The sequence below is a fragment of the Euprymna scolopes genome, chromosome 4 (genome assembly GCF_053919585.1).
Source record: "Euprymna scolopes isolate OS-2025 chromosome 4, ASM5391958v1, whole genome shotgun sequence".
Lineage (NCBI taxonomy): Eukaryota > Metazoa > Mollusca > Cephalopoda > Sepiida > Sepiolidae > Euprymna > Euprymna scolopes.
This window is the reverse complement of record NC_136485.1, coordinates 131,965,058-131,985,127: the sequence shown is the minus strand read 5'-3', so window position 1 is coordinate 131,985,127 and position 20,070 is coordinate 131,965,058. Positions and strand designations below refer to the sequence as shown.

The 20,070-nt window shown below is 33.3% G+C and overlaps 1 protein-coding gene across 1 annotated transcript in view; it reads right to left on the bottom strand.

Moving 5' to 3' along the window:
• LOC145272023 (protein amalgam-like) overlaps positions 1-17,938 on the bottom strand; it is a gene marked incomplete at its 5' end in the record, with an annotated part of 739,512 nt that extends 721,574 nt beyond the window's left edge. The window contains one exon of the mRNA XM_080127019.1: positions 17,810-17,938. Within this exon, the coding sequence (XP_079983145.1) occupies positions 17,810-17,938 (129 nt within the window). The remainder of the gene's footprint in view (positions 1-17,809) is intronic.
• Between the last annotated feature and the right edge of the window lie 2,132 nt (positions 17,939-20,070).

Here is a 20,070-nt window from a genome sequence, read left to right as displayed (position 1 = left end):
AGTCAAACTTTTTAATATATATATATATATATATATATATATAAATATAAGTTACAATAAGTTTACTAAGGTATTCAAAATGATAAACTTAAAATGTATTATAAATATTAAAGAGTTAATATTTACAAGTAAAATAAACTCAGCCAGATGTATATATATACATATATATATATATATATATATATATATATATACATATGCACATAAAGTTATGAACTAGAATTCAACCTTTTCTTCATTTTAATATCACAAAAATGATATATATGAAAAAAAAATAGCTCATTATTAACTGCTTGTAATTTATTACAAAAAAATGCTTATAATAGATTAAAGTAGTTTGTTTAATGTGTATATAAGAAAAAAACATAAGTTTATAGAAGGCAGAAAAATGTCGTCACACTTTTGCTTTGTTCTGTTTTCTATAAACCTAAATTCCTTCTTATATAAAAATGCTTGTTTCCTGCTGAGAAACTGTCCTTCTCACTCATCTATGGTTAGTTTTTGCCTTTGAAGTGGTACTTATTTTAAATTCATACATCAAGTGGCTTCATGTGTTGTCTGAAACGATTTCTATAAAAATAAAACAAAGAAATACATGAATCTATGTGAGTTATCCACCAAGTTTTTTGTCATACATATTCAATAGTCTTTGTTTTATAACCGTTTAAAGATACATTAGGATAACTTTAATGATCGTCTTATGCGTAGGAAGCATAATCCTGAATTGGCTTCACACTCACCGGACACTAAACCCCTCAGTTTTACCTGTGGGATTCTCTCAAAGATAACGTCCATCAAAAAAATCCCCGGATTATTCCTGAACTGAAGAAGGCCAAAACTAAAATTAGCTGTTTCTAGGTGCGCTTGCACAATGCAGAAGTTCACATTTGGATTATATTATTGAATGCAGATAAAACAAAGACTGTTGAACATTCAAGACTGAAACTTGGTGGACAAGTATCAAATATGGTTGGATTGTGTGTGTTGTGAATGTGGATCACTTTGTAGGTGTATTCACCTATTGTAGAGATCTTTTGAGACATGATGGTTGTTAAAAGCTTAAGAACACAGACTGGCACATCGTTCCACAGAAACACTTTCACTTAGAATGTTGGCAACCTTCACGTGATCCTCTGGTAAGTACTCAATGACTTTCCAGAAAGAATTCTAGCTAGAAAAATATCGGGGAAACCACTGCCAACCGTAAAATTATCTGATTCATAAGAAATGAAAGATTGCAGAGATATGTTTGTAATTTATTGAATTGAATCTTCGTATAACGCAAATGTTAGCTTGAAAGCCAATTTCTAAAACAAAAAAGCTGTTCAACACATGCCAGCATGCAAAACGGATATAAAACCGAAGTTGATGATAAGTGATAGATAACTCCACAATTTATTGGTATGCATATACATCCTGAACAGAATTATGGGATTTCCTTTTTATAATAACGATCCTGTAACTGACCTTTAGATCACTGACATCTGTAACAGTCAGAGAGACAAGAAGAAAGAGTTATTTTAAACAGACTAAAACATTTGACCTTTCTATGGATCAATTATTACCATTCCTTGCAAACGTGTCTCATCTTGATGTTTGTTTTTTTAAATTTTCTTAGCATTTTTGTTCTAGCTGGGTATAGGGTATCCTTTCGGATGGCCAAGGTTCACCCGCTATCTCATACATTCTAATCATCCTTTAAGAGCAATTGTCTATGTCTCTCTTACACTTAGTTCACAAACTATATTCGCCAGACACTTTTTGAAATTCTTTTTGAGGAGTCCAATTGCTTCTATAATTTACCACGAGGTAAAATACTAGGTTGAGAAACTGGCGCAGTGTACCCTACTCTCGAGGGTAGAAGGGACTCTCTTAAGCCATGGTAGGCACCCCATCAAGTGATGGCGTCACGATAAAAAATACTCTTGATAGCCCTGGCGAAGCATCAAGTGTTCATTTACTGACAAGATTTGAATTACACTACAAACTCGTGTAGTGAGTTCAATCTCGGTTACGGCCGCGCTGGATGGATGATGGCTTTTATAATTACTGGCATGATGGAGATCTTCCTAAGATTCCAGTTTCTTTTCCTGTCATTCATAAGACCTTGGTATTTCGTAATCTTTTCCTTTTCAGTTCTGTTTAAACCAAAATATCATTGGGGACTAACTTTTACCAAGTTTGCTTCTTTCTCCTTATCCCATATTACAATGTAAAGTTTAATAGCTCCATTTTCTAGGTATGTGGATATATAGATTGCATAGTTATTAGTGGATGGCATATGACTTGCTTAAAACTATTCTTTCTTGCATATGTTCCCAGGACTTTCTGCTGCATTCAATATTCAACTTTTTACAGTGGAGATATTTACACACTCCAGACAGAGGCGAGAGATTTTCTCAAGATTAGTATCGTTTTGAAGCTCGACTTTTCAGACGACAAATACCGAAAAATTGGCTAAAAACATTAATTTCTTCACCCTTAACTAAGCACTTTTGTACAGGGAGGGGTCGCTTTTTTCGCCGATATTTTCGAAAGTAATCCCCTCTTTTCGCCTGTCTAGCCTTAATTTAAACCTACGTCACTTCCGGTTTGGCGGTGGTCATAACAGCTTAGACGTCATATTATTTTCACGTTCTTTTCCTCCTTCATGGTACGGGTTTGAGCCTGGCTTCCTACTACCACTTTTAAAAAAAATTTTGCTCAGCAAACACCTCCAAACACCCGGGCAACGCCAGGCACCCATGCTAGTATATATATATATATATATATATATATATATAGGCTGACCCACTTAAAAGTAGCCCTACTTCTCTAATCTTTCTCTTAACGATCAAATGACACCACAAGACAAAATGCAATTCTTTTTCCCACAAGATGGCGCTACATGCCACATGTCTCACAGATCACTATGGAAGAGAGAAAAATAAGCAAAAGGGTTATGGCCACCACGTTCCCCGGACTGGCCATGATTTTTATCTTTGGGGCGCATTAAAACAAAAAGTTTATCCAAGTAATTCTCACAATCTAGACCAACTAAAGAAACACATTACCAACACTATCAGGAGAATCACCAGAGAAGATCTACTGGCAGTATCTGCAAACATTGTTAAACATGTCCAGAAATGCATAGATGTCAACGGGTAGAACTTCCAGCATCTTTTATTACACTAAATGTAATTTAAACAATCAAAGAATGTTCCCCCTCTCTTCTAAATTTTTTCTGGGCTACTGTGTGTGTATATATATATATATATATATAATATAATATAAAGCAGAACGTCTGTGTGTGTGTGTGTGTGTGTGTGCGCGTGTCTGGTCACGAATAGGCTCCTATATGGTTGACTATTATTGAAAACTGATCACATATAATGATAGAAGGTGTATCGAGACACGGGAATGGGTATGTTTGGTCTGGCATAATGATGATTCATTGAAATTGTTGGGTCTGCGTACGCGCCTGGTCCACAAAGTATAGAAATAAAAAATTTAAAAATAAAAAAAACGTTTACAAATGTTTCTGATATAGATGTACATGATAATACTTAATAAGTATGTTTTAACTTAAATAGGGATGGTATAATAAAATTGTGGGTTCTGCGTTCGCGTCTGGCCTCCATAGAATGGAAATAGGCACAAACTTTAATAAAGACTTTTCATATCTATCTGCGTAAGTATACTTTGATAATTATGTTTCAGTTTGAAGAAATATGGTATAATAAAATTACGGGGTGTTCGTTCGCGCCTGACCTCCATAGAATGGAAATATGTCACAAAGTTTAACAAGGTTTTTTTAATATAGATCCACAGAATATTGTGATAAGTGTTTCAGTGTGAACAGGTATGGTATAATAAATTATGAGGTTTATCTATTTTATTTTTACTTTCATCATATTTTCTTTGGTTTTGATACCCCCAAATTGGAAGCTATCTCATTACAACCCTTCCTTTTCATAACCTATCATACTTTCATAAATCAGAGTCCATTTTCTGTAGGCTGTTTTTGAACACAGTCAACGACGGGTACTTTTGCTAGTATAAATATTTATATTATTTTGTAAGTTTCTACCTATGCTTCTATGTAACCCGATGTATTGTAATAATAAATTTTCACCTAAAGAAAAACGGAAGAAAATCGGATTAAAATTTATAAAGAAAAAACTACACAAGTTTGTGCTTTAAGCTCATTCGCATTTGGAATAAACGGATTGAATTTTAATCAGATTTTGCATTTATATTGACTGAAGAATGATGGAAACCATCAGAAAATTAGCAGTCCCCCATCAATATATATATATATATTAAAATGCCTGAGAATTGTGCCGCCATGATCTGTAGCGACTAATAAACAAAACAGTAGAAGGCAGTCTTGCGTCTCTAATATCTTTTGCTTTTTATTTCTCAAAGGCTTCTAATTAAAATAGCAGGGGCGCTCGGCGTTGTCCGGTTGTAAAATATGCTAGATTATGATATTTTAATTTACGCAGATTTCGTATTTATTATTATAGAGTGAGTTATTTCATATGATATTGTACCCAATATAAAGTCAAGATTTCAAAAGTAAAAAGCAATTTTGATTTGAGGGCCATCAGCTAGAATCGAAACCGAAACAAAAACATAGCAGGACATCAAGGGTGTGAGTTCAAAATACAACCGCTGAGATACAACGTGCGGCTCTTTACAGACTTTTCTTTCTCTAACTTTAAAACATGGCAAGGAAGAAGAAAAGAAAAAAAAGAAAAAAAAGAAAAAAAAACAACACACTGAAGATGGAGTATACCTCTGAAATATATTTGTGATAAATTTCAAACAAATAAAATATTTGTTTATTTTCCTAATATTACGTTGTGATTTGGCTTTCAAGCGCACTTGATGCGTATTTGTTTTAATCTTTAATGATTCAAACTATGTCTGCAAGTTAAGCAAAACTTAAAGTTTATTTGTATTCAATATGGTGTGACTGTGGAAAGGAGTCTGGATTTTATTAAATAAATGCTGGTTTCTATGACAACAATGTTTTTGATAGACAAGATGAAAGCAAGGGCCGTCGAACGGTCCACAGAGTTTATAATTATATAGATGCAGCTCTTTCGTAGATAATATCCATTAATAAATATTAAGGGTTTTTTTAAACGTACAGACGAATTTGTTTAAAATTTCCGTTTTTGTCAATGTAGGAAATGATAATTACTGCCAATCGATGCATTCGAACAAAGTCATATTCAATCTCTAGGCTCCCAGTTATTAGCCGAGAAATTAGGGAAATTCATTTATTTGTTTGTTGGCGGTACTTTTGAATTATTTATATAAGAATATATTAAGAATTCAGGTGATCGCTCATCTCCCTCTCAGTACAGGCCAATAAGTCTCCTGTGCGTCATGAGTAAGTTGCTGGAATCTGTGTTAAATACAGAAGTAATCAACCATCTCAACAAAAATAACCTTCTTAGTGACACTCAATATGGTTTCCGTTCTGCTAGATCTACAGCAGATGTGCTTACAGTTATATCTCATAGGATTAGCAAATCTCTCGACGGAGGCAACCTTTCTAGGGCAATTGCTCTTGACATATCAAAGGCCTTTGATAGGGTATGGCATAAAGGTTTACTTCATAAGATCTCTAGCTATGGTATAGCTGGAAATGTCTTCTCAATTATTAAATCATTTCTTTCTGATAGGTTCATAAGAGTAGTAGTTGAGGGGCAAAAATCAGAAGCCCACAGTATTAATGCCGGTGTCCCTCAGGGGTCCATCCTGGGCCCAACTCTTTTCCTGATCTACATTAATGATCTTCCAAATCATATCCTTACATCATTTGTAGACATTTATGCTGACGACACTACCATTTATGGTAGCACATCTAAGACAGTAAACGACCAAGTTCTCTCCAATTCTCTCTCCTCTGATCTTGAGCATGTAGTACAATGGGGAAAGGAGTGGCTGGTTACTTTTAATGCATCTAAAACCAAGCTTCTCTCTTTACATCATCAACATTCTGATCCCCATCTGGCATCAATTGAAATGAATGGCTCTCGTCTTCAGGAGGCCTCAAGTTTTGACAAGCTTCTGGGCTTGACTATTACTCCTGATCTTAAATGGAACACGTACATCAAATCTGTTGCCAAGGCCGCTGGAAAAATGGTGGGATCTTTCTATCGATCCAGTAGATATCTCACTGCTGATGCTATTCTCTATTTATATAAGAGCCAGGTACGTCCAAGGATGGAATACTGTTGCCACATCTGGGCAGGAGCTGCTAGAAAGGACTTGTCCTGCCTTGATAGAGTTCAAAATAGACTTTGTAGCCTCGTAGGAGATGTCCTTTTCTCTTCCTTGCAACCTCTATCTCACAGAAGAGATGTTGCGAGTTTGTCTCTGATGTATCGTTATTTTCATGGAAAGTGTTCGACTGAGCTTCAATCTATGGTCTCCCCTCGCAAAACTTTCACAAGAAACACTCGTCTAGCTGTAAACACTATCAATAATTCCCCCCACTCTTTATCTGTGCCTAAACCTAAACGTAGATTCCATGAACAAAGCTTTTTTTATTAGAACTGCACACCTGTGGAATTGTCTTCCGTTTACCTGCTTTCCGGCTGACTACAATATGGTTGTCTTCAAGTCTAACGTAAATAAGTTCTTGATGAGCCGTTCCATATAAGTTATCAAATTTAACAAATTTTCATTATTAATGATTATTATATTGTCCAATTTCTACTGTACACTCTTTAACCCTTATCCTTGAGTGGCCTCTTGGCCTTGATAATGTGGTGATACCTATGAAAAAAAAAAAGAAAAAGTCCAATGTGAACAAGTTCTAATTGAATCGTCCCCCTAAGTAATCCAAGTTACAAAATTCCCACTGTTTACTATGCTAAAATCACAACGACTAATGTATACCTATTAACCCTTATCCTTGAGTGGCCTCTGGGCCTTGATAAGTGGTGACACCCATGTAAAAAAAAAAAAAAAAAAAAAAAAAAAAAAAAGAGAACATTTTTAACTTAAATGTTTGTTGGAAATAATTTTCTCTTTACTAATATGATCCCCTAATATGGTGAGCCAAAGACATGTTTTATTGTTTTACGACTCCTCATATATATATATATATATATATATATATATATATATATATATATATAATAACTTAAAAATAGCGTAATGTAAGCAAATAATAAGGTAATTGTAGCTTGTCTTCCAATTTTCTGATTTCTTAATCATGCCCAAATGCTATTTATTTCCTTTTGGTGTATTGATAGTTGCTATTTCTTCTGATGAGTTAAGGGCAAAATATATCAATTGATTGATATTATAATAAAGTGAATGATTTTGTACTATGAAACAGATACTGTCAAGAATTGTAAATGTCAGCTGAATCAAAGGAATAAATTGTAAGATGGTCAACATCATGAAATTTGGAATATAGACTTTTGTCATTTATTCATTATATATGTAATTATATATATATATATATAGATGCATATAATCGTGTATGTGTGTATATATATATATATATATACACGCACACACATTTATATGCATATACTCGTATATATACAAATATACACACATATGCATATACTCGTATATATACACACACATATACGTATATACTCGTATATATACACATATACACACATATACGTATATACTCGTATATACGTATACACATATACACACATTTATATGCATATACTCATATATATATATATATACACACACACATATACACAGATTTATATGTATATACTCATATATATATGTATATATATATACACACACACCTATACATATACTCATATATATATATATATATATATACACACACACACATTTTATGCATATACTCGTGTATATATATACATGTACACTCGTGAGCCAAAAAAAAAATGGGCCAAACAAATTTTATACATTTTATTGCACTAAAAGCTATATTGACCAAGGAACAATTGAACAAGGAAACTTAAACGAAACTAATATCACAACACGACATTTACTTTGATAAATGCTTAGGATTAGGATAGAATCGCATTCTCTTTTGATTTCTTTAAAAGATCAATCCTTTTAGATGTGCTCTCAACCAAAGTGGCACACTGTGAAGAGGAGATGCTATTCCATTCGCTTTGCACAGCTTCCTACAGTTTGTCATTGTTCTCAAAAGTTTTTCCGGCCAATGCACAGGATATTATCGACCAAATATTCTCGATTGGGTTTAAATATATCCAGTCCTGTTTCTAATATTCGAATGTATTCCTTTGCATTGATTGACTTCTCACCTCTAATAAGTTCCCCAACTCCTGCTGCAGTAAAAGTTCCGCATACCATTATCCCTCCATTCCCGTGTTTAACTGTCGTTTTTATGCAACTTGGCGAAAATCTTTCACTAGTTCTTCGATTGCACCATTCGGGAACATTGGGACCATCACTAACGAGACAGAATCTTGATTCATCTAACCAGAAAACATTCTTGAACCAGTCTGTGTCTTTCTTGCGCTAACACGAGAAAAAATCTCGTTCTATCATTGATGTTCTTCTTAGATAAAGATGGCTTCTTTGCACACCTTTTAGAAGAAAATCCCATTTTTTTCATTCGTCTAGATATTGTATATCTAGAAAGAGAATTTTCAGCCCTTGTTTTGAATTCTTTGCTATGGTCAACATAAATTTTCTTTCAATCCTTCAAAACAGTTAATTTTTTTTTTTTACATGGGAGTCACCACTTAAGCCCGTGGTCGTCCTTCAAAGTGGATGCTCCAGGGCGATCAGATCCATGTTTCCTTTTTATCAAGCGTTCGACTTCGAACCTTTGACCAATTCGCTTCACTATAGAAAGAGATGTTTTCACATTTTCTTTTCTTAAAATATCAAAAATCTGCTTGTAAGTCATTTTGGACTACCTTAATCCTGCAATTCGGTTTTTTATATCATCGCCAAGATGCGGTCTTGCCATTTTTAGGAGTACTTTTTCCATTTATTATTATATGCTATAATAATAATGATGTGCAAAATAGAAATTTTCAATTAAAATTAACAAAACTTCATGGAAAAATATTGAAAAATAGATTTCTTCCTTCTTTCACTATTGGCCCATTTTTTTGCTCATTAGTGTATATATATGTATATAATTTAAAGGAGATTAGAACAATAGTCTAAAGAGCTGAGTGTATTTTAATGTAACAGTGAAATTACTAGTTTAATTAAAATACAGGAAAGAGAAGGTGCTCGTTGTAATTTAGATATATAATAAGCTCGATAGTTAAATGTCCTAGAGCTAATTCAATACGAGTTAAGAAAAATAACCAAGAGACAAAAAAAGATAAAACCAAACCACAAATATTAGATAATAATACAAATAAACAGCAAACCAAAACCCGTAAACGTAAGAATAGACATAAGGAGATCCTATGGTTCAATCCCCCATATTCCAAAAACCTAGCGACAAACATAGCCAGAGAATTTTTTAAAATATTAGATAAGAACTTCAAAACCCCCCATAGATATAATAAAATTTTCAATAAGAACACAATTAAAGTCTCTTACTCTACTATGCCTAACCTTCATCAGAAAATAATAAGCTCTAATAACAAGAAAATTAATAAGCTACAAAATACTATACAAAATACATCGGACTGTAACTGTAGAAGAAAAAATAAATGTCCCCTACACGGCTCATGTAAAATTAAAAATGTTATCTATAGCTGCACAGTATCAAAAACTCCAAATCTACATGAACCTATTTACAGCCATAACTCAACTACCAGATTAAATAATAACACCAACTTAAACCAATCTACCGATCAATTACAAATCAACCCACCATATAATAATCCAACAATACACCTAACGGAAAATAATCACAATAAGCAAGAGGTAATATATTTTGGTTCCACATCTGGCCTAATAAAACATAGAATTTCAATGCACAAACATTCTTTTAAAAATAACTCTCTGTCAAACCAAACTACTCTATCCAACTATATTTGGCAACTAAAAAATAGCAATATTTCTTTCAACTTAAAATGGCGAATAATTGAGACTTGCAAATCATATAAACCAGGAGATAAATTTTGTGCACTATATACAAAACAGACCCTAAAAATTTTAAAATATGAAGATATAAAAAATACAACCGCACTATTAAATTCAAGACAGGAGCTTATATTTACATGCAGTCATAAACGTTGGTTTAAATTTAATAAATATAAACCACCTTAAATCATTAAAAATTACTTATTAGTAAAAATAGATTAAAATATATATTTTTTTAAATTTTTTTTATAAATTAAGTTAGACTAATTATCTCCCTTACACCCTTCAAATAAATAAAGTAAAGAACACATGATAATTATCTCCCCTTACAATTGAGATATAACCCGTAGCGTCTTTAAATCAAAAATACGCTAGCGGAAATAATTTATTGCACGGACGTCCCCCCCCTTTTAAAATTCATCATTCAATAAGATAAAAAGCTATAGCAAACATCTAAATGAGTATTTTAACCATAGTTCCTGATTTCAAAAAGCGAAAAATTAAAAGGTAAATATCTCTATATATTTTTAAAGCAAACTTATAATGTAAATTCAAAAATATATATTTTACTCTATTTATTTTATATCTCTAACCCATATTAATTTTCTTATAAATTTTAAATCCAGACCTTTTATTTCAATTTTTTTCAGATTCATCTGCCTTACTTTTAATGCTAGGTTTATTTATGGTGTCTTTTAAATTCAATAAAAACCCTTCAAAATTTGCTGACGAGGAGACCTTGCTTATTAAAAAAGTATATGTAATTATTGTACGTAACTTGATGTATACCACAATAAAAAGCATTGTTTTCCGAAACGATCGTACAGATAATTGATTTTGTTGTTGTTCCTATTTATGAAACGGATTTTTAATTTGATTATAATTTGATTTTTAAATTTTAAATTATCAATCACATTACTTATATATATATATATATATATATATATATATATATATATATATATATATATATATATATATATATGGAGAGGTTCTAGACCGAAACCCAACGTTTAGCTAGAACCACTCCAGGCCAGAAATCAATGGTATCATGTTGATTTAACCTGATGTGTATCAATATATATAAATAAACAATATGACCTTATTAAGAAATAACTGAATATTATGTTGAATAATTTATACAAAAAAAAAAAGCCAGAGATTATATGTGTGTATATTGTAGTGTGGAGTGACTATCTCCTATTTACTGTATCCCCAGGATGTAAATAGAGAAACGGCCTTCAGATATGAAGATTAAGGAAGACCGTCATATGCATAACTTTCCCCCCAAAGGTTTCGTGGATATTTCTCTGTGTGTAGTTAGTCAGCTACCTGGATTGAGGCTTACCAGATTTAATTAGACCTCTGAAGCCTACACTTGAATATGAGGAAGGGTTCGATGAAGAAGATGGTGTACAATATTTTTTTTTTATCATAGTCATCTCAAAAAAGGCAAACTGAGACGTAATGTACTACTGTGAATTTGGAATAATGATTACAGTGAGCTGTCTGTTTAGATTGCACTTAAATTTCTGCATTTTAGTACAGTATAGGGAGAACAATGTAACACAGCGTGTATGGTGCACGTGTGAGAAAATCAGCAGTAACCGTAGGATAGCTGACTAGCAAAAATATTAGCACCAGCAGCCGTTTTAACGATATGTAAATTAGCAAGAGTGCTTGAGCTTGCATGACAAGAAAAGGAGAGAAAAATACACCAGGTAGTCAAGAGGAGAAGCGATGTGCACTGGGTAAGATGGACGTGTGATGACGAGTCCGAAAATCGCTGGCTATGGCGGGGAGGGAGACTTTTAAAAAGCACATTTTATATGGCAAGTGTTGTAAAACAAGTGTATGCAAAAAGACTTTTGAAAGATAATGAAATGCGTTATTGTTGGAAGAGCCACAAATAAGTGTATTTCATTGGCACTTTAAAGATATGCCGAGTCGAATTTTTATTTGTTTCTTTTTTATTTATTTGTCCTTTGGATCTATGAAATAAATTCGATTTGCTTTTTATCCAGTAAAAATCGCTGCTCGTTCAGACTGAAAAATTGGAACTTAACTTGCATAAGTTGATAAAACATGTATTTTCCACGCATGCACAAATATACATTTAACTACATTGATTTCTAAAATTTTGCCATGCATATGAACTTAGCGCAGATGGTAACAAATAACACTGGAGAGCTACATGTTTTGGTTTCGATTCTAATTGATGACACCAAAGTCATAATTTTTTAACTTTTGAAATCACTATTATATATAGCATACAATATAAAAGTATATAATAATAAATATGAAATCATCAATTACAATATTATATTTAAGCGTATTTTATAACCGGGCTACACCGGGTGGCCTGCTACTAAGTTTATAAAAGAAAGCGATAAAAATTCTGAGGTATATTCTGCTTCCAGAATGTTATAAGAAAGGAACCAGAATGAAAGAGATATAGGTAGTCTAATTCTTCAAGATGCTTTTTTTTCTAATTTAATGAAGTCCCAAAGACATGTTTCATGGATAGTTTCTTGAAATGGATGAAAACATCGAAGCAGACAGATATTTTCTTCCCTTCCGGGCATTATGGATAAGATGATGTTTTTATTTATTTATATTTTTTTGAATTCTTGAATGTTTACTTGAAAGCCAGGATCTTTCTCTTGGAAAAAGGGTCGCCTAAGTAAAAATGCCAAGAGGACTACTTTTAATTAAATTATTTCATACAGTTATTTTCAGGATTAATTTGAACAGACAGTGAATTATTGGAAGCACAGCGGACTCCCAACTCAAAGTTCAAAGTAAACAATGTTAGGTTAAAATTGGTACCTGATATTAAAGACTTCTTGTCTTGGTTAAAAATACGTGATAAAATAGGAAATTAGGAAAAGTATTGTACTATTCTTTGGTATTTAATCAGATTAGCACTTATAATCTATATATCTATAAAAGTGAACGTGTCTGTCTGTTTGTCTGTCTGTCTGTGTGTCTGTCTGTTTGTGTACATTTCCCTACACAATAACTCTGTCAATTTTTAGTCTATAGACTCGAAATTTGAAATACCGGGTACTGAGATTTGGAAAAATCGATGTGACGGGTGTCAGCCAGAAATTTGGCTGTTAAGGGGTCAAATTTCAACGATTTGACCTTTAAGAACTCTACCAAACTCCTCCGACAATTTTGGGTCCAGACACTTGAAATTTTAGATATAGGTTCCTTGAACCTGGATCTAACTTAATAAAGTGATTTGAGCCCGAAACAATAAATTTTAAGGGGTCATAATAGGGGTCAAAATTTTAAAAAATTAACCATTTTTTTGTTATTTTGCTTTTTTTTGCACAGCATACACCTCCAAACACCCGAGCAACGCCGGGCACCCCTGCTAGTGATAAATAAAAATGAAAAAAAACTTATATTGTACCTACTTGTCATGGAATGAAGATTGCATATTCCAAAAATCACAAAAATTGATCAAGTTTCTTTTTTTACAGATAAGTGACAGACAAGGCCCTGTTGCTCTAAAGGACATAATAAGGGGAGGTAATTAGTGATTATCTTAAGTTTCCACGTGCATCAGGTTTGACTGCTCTTGTCCACTGATTAGCTGATTTCATTTTTTCGCTCTCATAAAAACAGTAATAGTTGATTTTCTAAAATAATAAAAAAAGACTACATGACCAAATTACAGGATTTAAAATTTTTTCATCTTCGTCCCGTGACTGCTACGCATATTATACAGACATTTCTGTATTTGCTTTAATTTTAAATGCCGCCATAAGTACCAATCTGAATCAGCAGAATTTTTAAAAAATAATTTCTTTTACAAAAATAAGTATTCAAATAAGTGTTTCGATTTTTTTCTCGGATAATATAAAATATACGTTTGTGATTTTTTTTTTGGGGGGGGGGGTTAATAATAAAATTGGTGATTTATTTTCTTTTGGAAATATAACATGGTTTGCTTTTGTACTATAACATGCATGGTTTAGTATTTGCTATCAGTGCTATCACCTAAATATACTTTGTCATGGTTTCAACCAAAAGAAACCACTCATCAAAAAAAAAAAAAAAAAAAAGATCCCAATTCAAAGCATAAACATCGCAACCGACGACCCCTCGACAAGTACATCAACGTGAATAATTAACCCGCGGAACACTGTAATAATACAATACCTGCTCCCGGTATTTGTACTTGGTTGGGCACTGAAGTGTAATGCCTGCACAGATGATGCACTCAAATTAATTGTCCTTAGTCAATGGAGGGGACACCTTTCTATACTAAGGAAATTTAATTTTTGCAGAATCTCCTTTTGAGGGGAGTTGGTAATCTCCCACATTAACCCGACCTTATGTCACATTTTGTTTCGTGGGAAACAAATAAATAACCAGTCGCGGCTAGATCAACAAATGGCGAGGTTGGGCTCATCATTGGCCTAACCCAACGCAGCAGCAGCAGCCATGCCCATACAGAACGGGTTAGACTATCCCTGACAGCGGCCGAATTCAGTAGCAGCAACAGCCACTCGCTGTCAACTCTCACTCGATTTCCAGCAGTCCAGCATCTCAAGGCTGCACATTTTCTGTAGCCATTGGCAACCACCTCGTAGCTGTACCAGCTACCCTCAGTCTAAGACCTCTCCAGTTTCTTTTTGGAAAAATAAACCTGGACGGATTTATATCCATCCACGACGGTACCTACTGAGTTTGTCATCTCTTGTTTGCCATCGTCGTTTTCGTCTTTTTCTTGCCTGTGTCATCTTTTAATTGTGGAGTTGATTGCCACCGACATTCGGCCCCACAACAAGTGGTGACCCCATACGTGATCTTAGACACAGGCAAAACGGCTGGCAAAGAAGATAGCAGAAACCTCGGACAAAAAGGAGATCATTGTATCAGCCCTCCTGATTCAGTTGGCCACGTTCAACCATGACTATCAAGCATCTCGACAGACTCAACCCAGAACCAACAACGAGCTCTTGACTTCATATGGAATTTACAAAAGGTCAAGCTCAGCAAACATCAACAACCCCTTCAGTGCCTTTTAAGCGTTCTCCGTCGACTGATTCTACAAACCCAGACCGTCACGGATATTTGTCAAGCCCATAAAACCAATAGACATCAATAACGACTGTTATGGAAGAAGTCACACCAGTTCAAAACGAGTTAAGCTGCAACACGCACATTAAAAAAAAAATCAACAACTGGCCGTCATGGATGAAGTCACACCAGTTTAACACGAATTAAGCTGCAACACGCACATCAAAACACTCAACGGCTAGCCGTTCGTTGATTCAACCAACACATAGGGGACGCGATCAACACAAACAACACACACCGACACGGGTACAAACTCGTTTGTACCTGGCACTGCAGACTTGCTTGCAAGCCTTTGTGTAACTGACTTCAACCACAGTGTGCAATCAATCTCGACAAATATCTCCCCATCACAGATGACGCAATCAACAGGTGCAGACTCACGAGCAGTCATCCCTTGGACTCTGCAGACGCGCTTGCAGACTAAGAACATAAACAATCGTGCAGACTCACTCGTACTCTCATTCCGACGATCCTCGCAAATAGATTCGAAAACATTTGCAGATACCTTCGACATTGTTTCTTTGGTAATTGATTTGCAATCAATTATCTAGGAGAGGGTCCTTGTTGCGTTTTCAACCAAAAGAAACCACTCATCAAAAAATAAATAAATAAATAAATAAATAAAGCCCAATTCAAAACATAAACATCACAACCGACGACCCTTCGACAAGTACATCGACGTGAATAATTATCCCGTGGAACACTGTAATAGTATAATTCCTGCTAGCCTTTACATCTAAGTTACAATGTGCCTTGCTTTTGTTTTTTTATAAGGAGGGGTCACTTGTGGATATAAAAGTTAGGTCAATGAGTACATAGTTATCCCTGGGGCAGCGTAATACTCATTAGGGGTGGAAATTGGGTATAATTTGATTATTTAAGGGGGCGGTTCAACACGAAATCGTTTACATTGAACTTGAAGACGATCATATTGTAGTCAGCCAAAAAGCAGGCCAACGGTACAGAGTTCAACGGATGAGCAGTTCTAAGAAAGAAGCTTTGGTCATGGAATATGTGTTTAGATTTAGGCACAGATAGAGAATAGGGGAAATTGTTGATAGTGGTTGTAGCTAGACGAGTTATTTATGTGAAAGTTGAGTAAGGTGGGGGGGGGCTTTGAAGCTTAGACGAGTACTTGCCATGAAAATAACGACAGAGCAAAGACAGCTCAAGAATCAATTCTGACCTAACATCGCTTACTGTGGTCTTTGAGTTTAGAGCCGAATTTTTTTAATACTTTGAAATAATCCATTTAAGTGGCAATATATAAGTAAGATAGATGTAATAATTCAACCCCCACCTCAAAAAAAAAAGAAAAGAAAAAAAGAAAATCTTATATCAATTAAGTTGAGTGCTTTTTTCTTGTTAGAATTTATATAATTTAGATTGTAATACTAATTCGTTCTGCAAGATAAGTTTTCTTATAAAATTTAGTTCACTCAATCCGATGCAGTTTATTAGGTTGGTGCAAAAGTAATGTCGTTTTTTATCAGATATATACGCAAAAAAAACAAAAAAAAAACGATATTATTTTTGCGCCAACCTAATATTTCATTAATATCTACATCCTTATTTCATATAAGAATTTATACTTCTTGGCTCAGTGTTTCCAGGATCCTCATCTGATATTAAAAGAAGGATAAGAATAGCATTTGGACGTCTCAAAAAATACATGAATAAAGAAGAACATACCGACGTCCCTTCGATAGTTCCTTTTGCTGCATATAAAAGTGAAAGATGGAATATATCAACAAAGCATGAGAGGAACTCAACGACTTTGAAATGAAGTGTTTGAGAACTACCCTTGGATTGGTTGGTTGGTTGGTTGTTTTTGTTTTACGGCATATCAACCCTTTTCGGGTTATTTAATGCCGAATCCAAAGATTTTGAAGAAATTTTTTTTTAATAGAATATATTTGTTGTTTTAACGTCGGTTTCTATTTAACCCATAGTTGGGACCCTAACAGGTACTACCACTCCAGGTCAGAGTGGACCTGGGAGCAATGGTAATTAAAGGGTGGCTCCACACTCCCCAAAGCCCACAAGCTGGAGCCTCACCACTGGATATAGTTTAAGGTCATATTCAGGACCCCCATTGAGGGACTTTTACACTCTGCAGGGGGGGGGGCAGTCAGCGTATTCTAATGCCCCACCGAGCCACAACTACCCTTGGAATAACTTTGCAAAGAAATGTAGGTATCAGAAAGAGGTTGGCTATTAACAGATCCATCAGCAACGTTATTTAAAAAAAAGTAGATTAAAATAATTTAATTTTTGTAGGTCCTCTTTGTAGTGTCTTCGTTGTAGGGGGGGATTTATAGCGAGAGCTTGTTGTAGTGTTTACGGTTTGCCACTTAATTACGTAAGAAGTTTATATGCATAAAGCTTTCCCAATAGGTAACTTTAAAAGCGTAAACCTATCAGCAAAACTATTGCTACGCAAATGAGCAAAATAACGTCATCCAGATTACCAGCCAATTTCACCGAAGACGCATTTATTTCGGGTAACTCTTTCTGAACAAAAGCGTTTATTGATTACCATTCGAGGATTTTGTTGGATCCGATAAACAAAAACGTAACTGTTTAAATTCTAGAGACCTGCTTAAGGCAGCTGTGCAAGAGTTTTGTGAATAGGAATTAAGAAACCAATAAAGAGTGGATGAGTAGGAATGGTTTTACTTACTGTTTTTGTTCCTAAGTTTGCAATAGCACACTGAAGAATTGCCTGTTCGCCTGTATTTACAGTAACATTTGTGGGTGTTGGTAGAAACGTGGGAGTACCAAATGTGTTCGTCTTTGATTCAAAAGCTGAAAGAAACGAAAATACAAAGAATTATTATAAGAGATACAATTTGTAAATAATGAACTGTTTATATTATAAACAATGAACTGCTCATATTATACTATAGATTATAGACGGTTCATATAATATTATAAATAATGAACTGCTCATATTATACTATAGATTATAGACGGTTCATATAATATTATAAACAATGAACTGCTCATATTATACTATAGATTATAGACGGTTCATATAATATTATAAACAATGAACTGCTCATATTATATTATAGATAATAGACGGTTCATATAATATTATAAATAATGAACTGCTCATATTATACTATAGATTATAGACGGTTCATATAATATTATAAGCAATGAACTGCTCATATTATACTATAGATTATAGATGGTTCATATAATATTATAAACAATGAACTGCTCATATTATACTATAGATTATAGACGGTTCATATAATATTATAAATAATGAACTGCTCATATTATACTATAGATTATAGACGGTTCATATAATATTATAAACAATGAACTGCTCATATTATATTATAGATAATAGACGGTTCATATAATATTATAAATAATGAACTGCTTATATCTATATATCTATTCAAGTGAAATTGTGTGTGTACGTCTGTGTGTACCAAACTACTTTGTCCATTTTCAATTTACAGACTCGAGATTTGATACGAGGGATATTAATATTTGGGAAAATCTTTTTAATTGGTTTTCGGTCAGAAATTTGACCTTTGAAAAGTCTACCAAACTCCTCAGCCAATATTGGGTCTAAACACTTGAAATTTTAGATACTTGAACATTGATCAAACTCTTTAATTTTGTTTGAGCAAAAGAAAAATGTTCAGGGGTCAAAATTGGGGTCACGGTTAAAAAAGTTTGACCTCTGCAGTCTTTACCAAATTACTCAGCCAATTTTTGGTCTGAACATTTGACATTTTACAAAAAGTGTATTCAAGCATAGAGCATGCTTTTCAATCGGTTTTTGGCCTAAAATTTGGCTGCCTAGAGGTCAAAGTTCAAAAGGTTTGACCTTTGCGGTCTCTAGCAAACTATTCAGCCAATTTTGGGTCTAAACACTAGAAATTTTACATTAAGAGTATTCATAGATGCAGCAAGCTTTTTAATTAGCTTTTGGGCGAAAATTTGGCTGCCAGGAGGTCAAAGTTGAAAGAGTTGACCTTTGCAGACTCCACCAAACTCTCCTGCCAATTTTTTCCTAAACACTTGAAAGTTTAGATGTTGGTTACCTGGACATAAGTCAAACTTTTTAATATATATATATGCATATGCACATAATATATTTTTAATATATATATATATATATATATATATATATATATATATGCACATAAAGTTATGAACAGCATATAGGGCTCGAGCAAAGCTGGGATGAACTGCTAGCGATATTATAAATAATAAACTGCTTATATTATAAATAATGAACTGCTTATCTTATAGATAATGAACTGTATATATTATATTATAAATAATGAACTGCTCATATATTATAGATAATAAACTGTCTGAATTATATTGTAGATAATAGACTGCTTATATTATAGATAGTGAACTGCTTATATTATAATAAACGAACTGCTTATATATTATAGGTAACGAACTGCTTATACTATATTATAAATAATGAACTGCTTTTATTATATATGATGAAATGCTTATATTATAAATAATTAACTGTTTATATTTTATCATAAATAATTAACTTCTTGTATTGTTTTATAGATAATGAACTGTTTATATTATATATAATGAACTGTTTATATTATAGATAATGAACTGTATATGTTATAGATAATGAACTGTTTATGTTATAGATAATGATCTGTTTATGTTATAGATAATGAACTGTTTATGTTATAGATAATGAACTGTTTATGTTATAGATAATGAACTGTTTATGTTATAATGATCTGTTTATGTTATAGATAATGAACTGTTTATGTTATAGATAATGAACTGTTTATGTTATAATGATCTGTTTATGTTATAGATAATGAACTGTTTATGTTATAGATAATGATCTGTTTATATTATAATGATCTGTTTATGTTATAGATAATGATCTGTTTATGTTATAGATAATGAACTGTTTATGTTATAGAT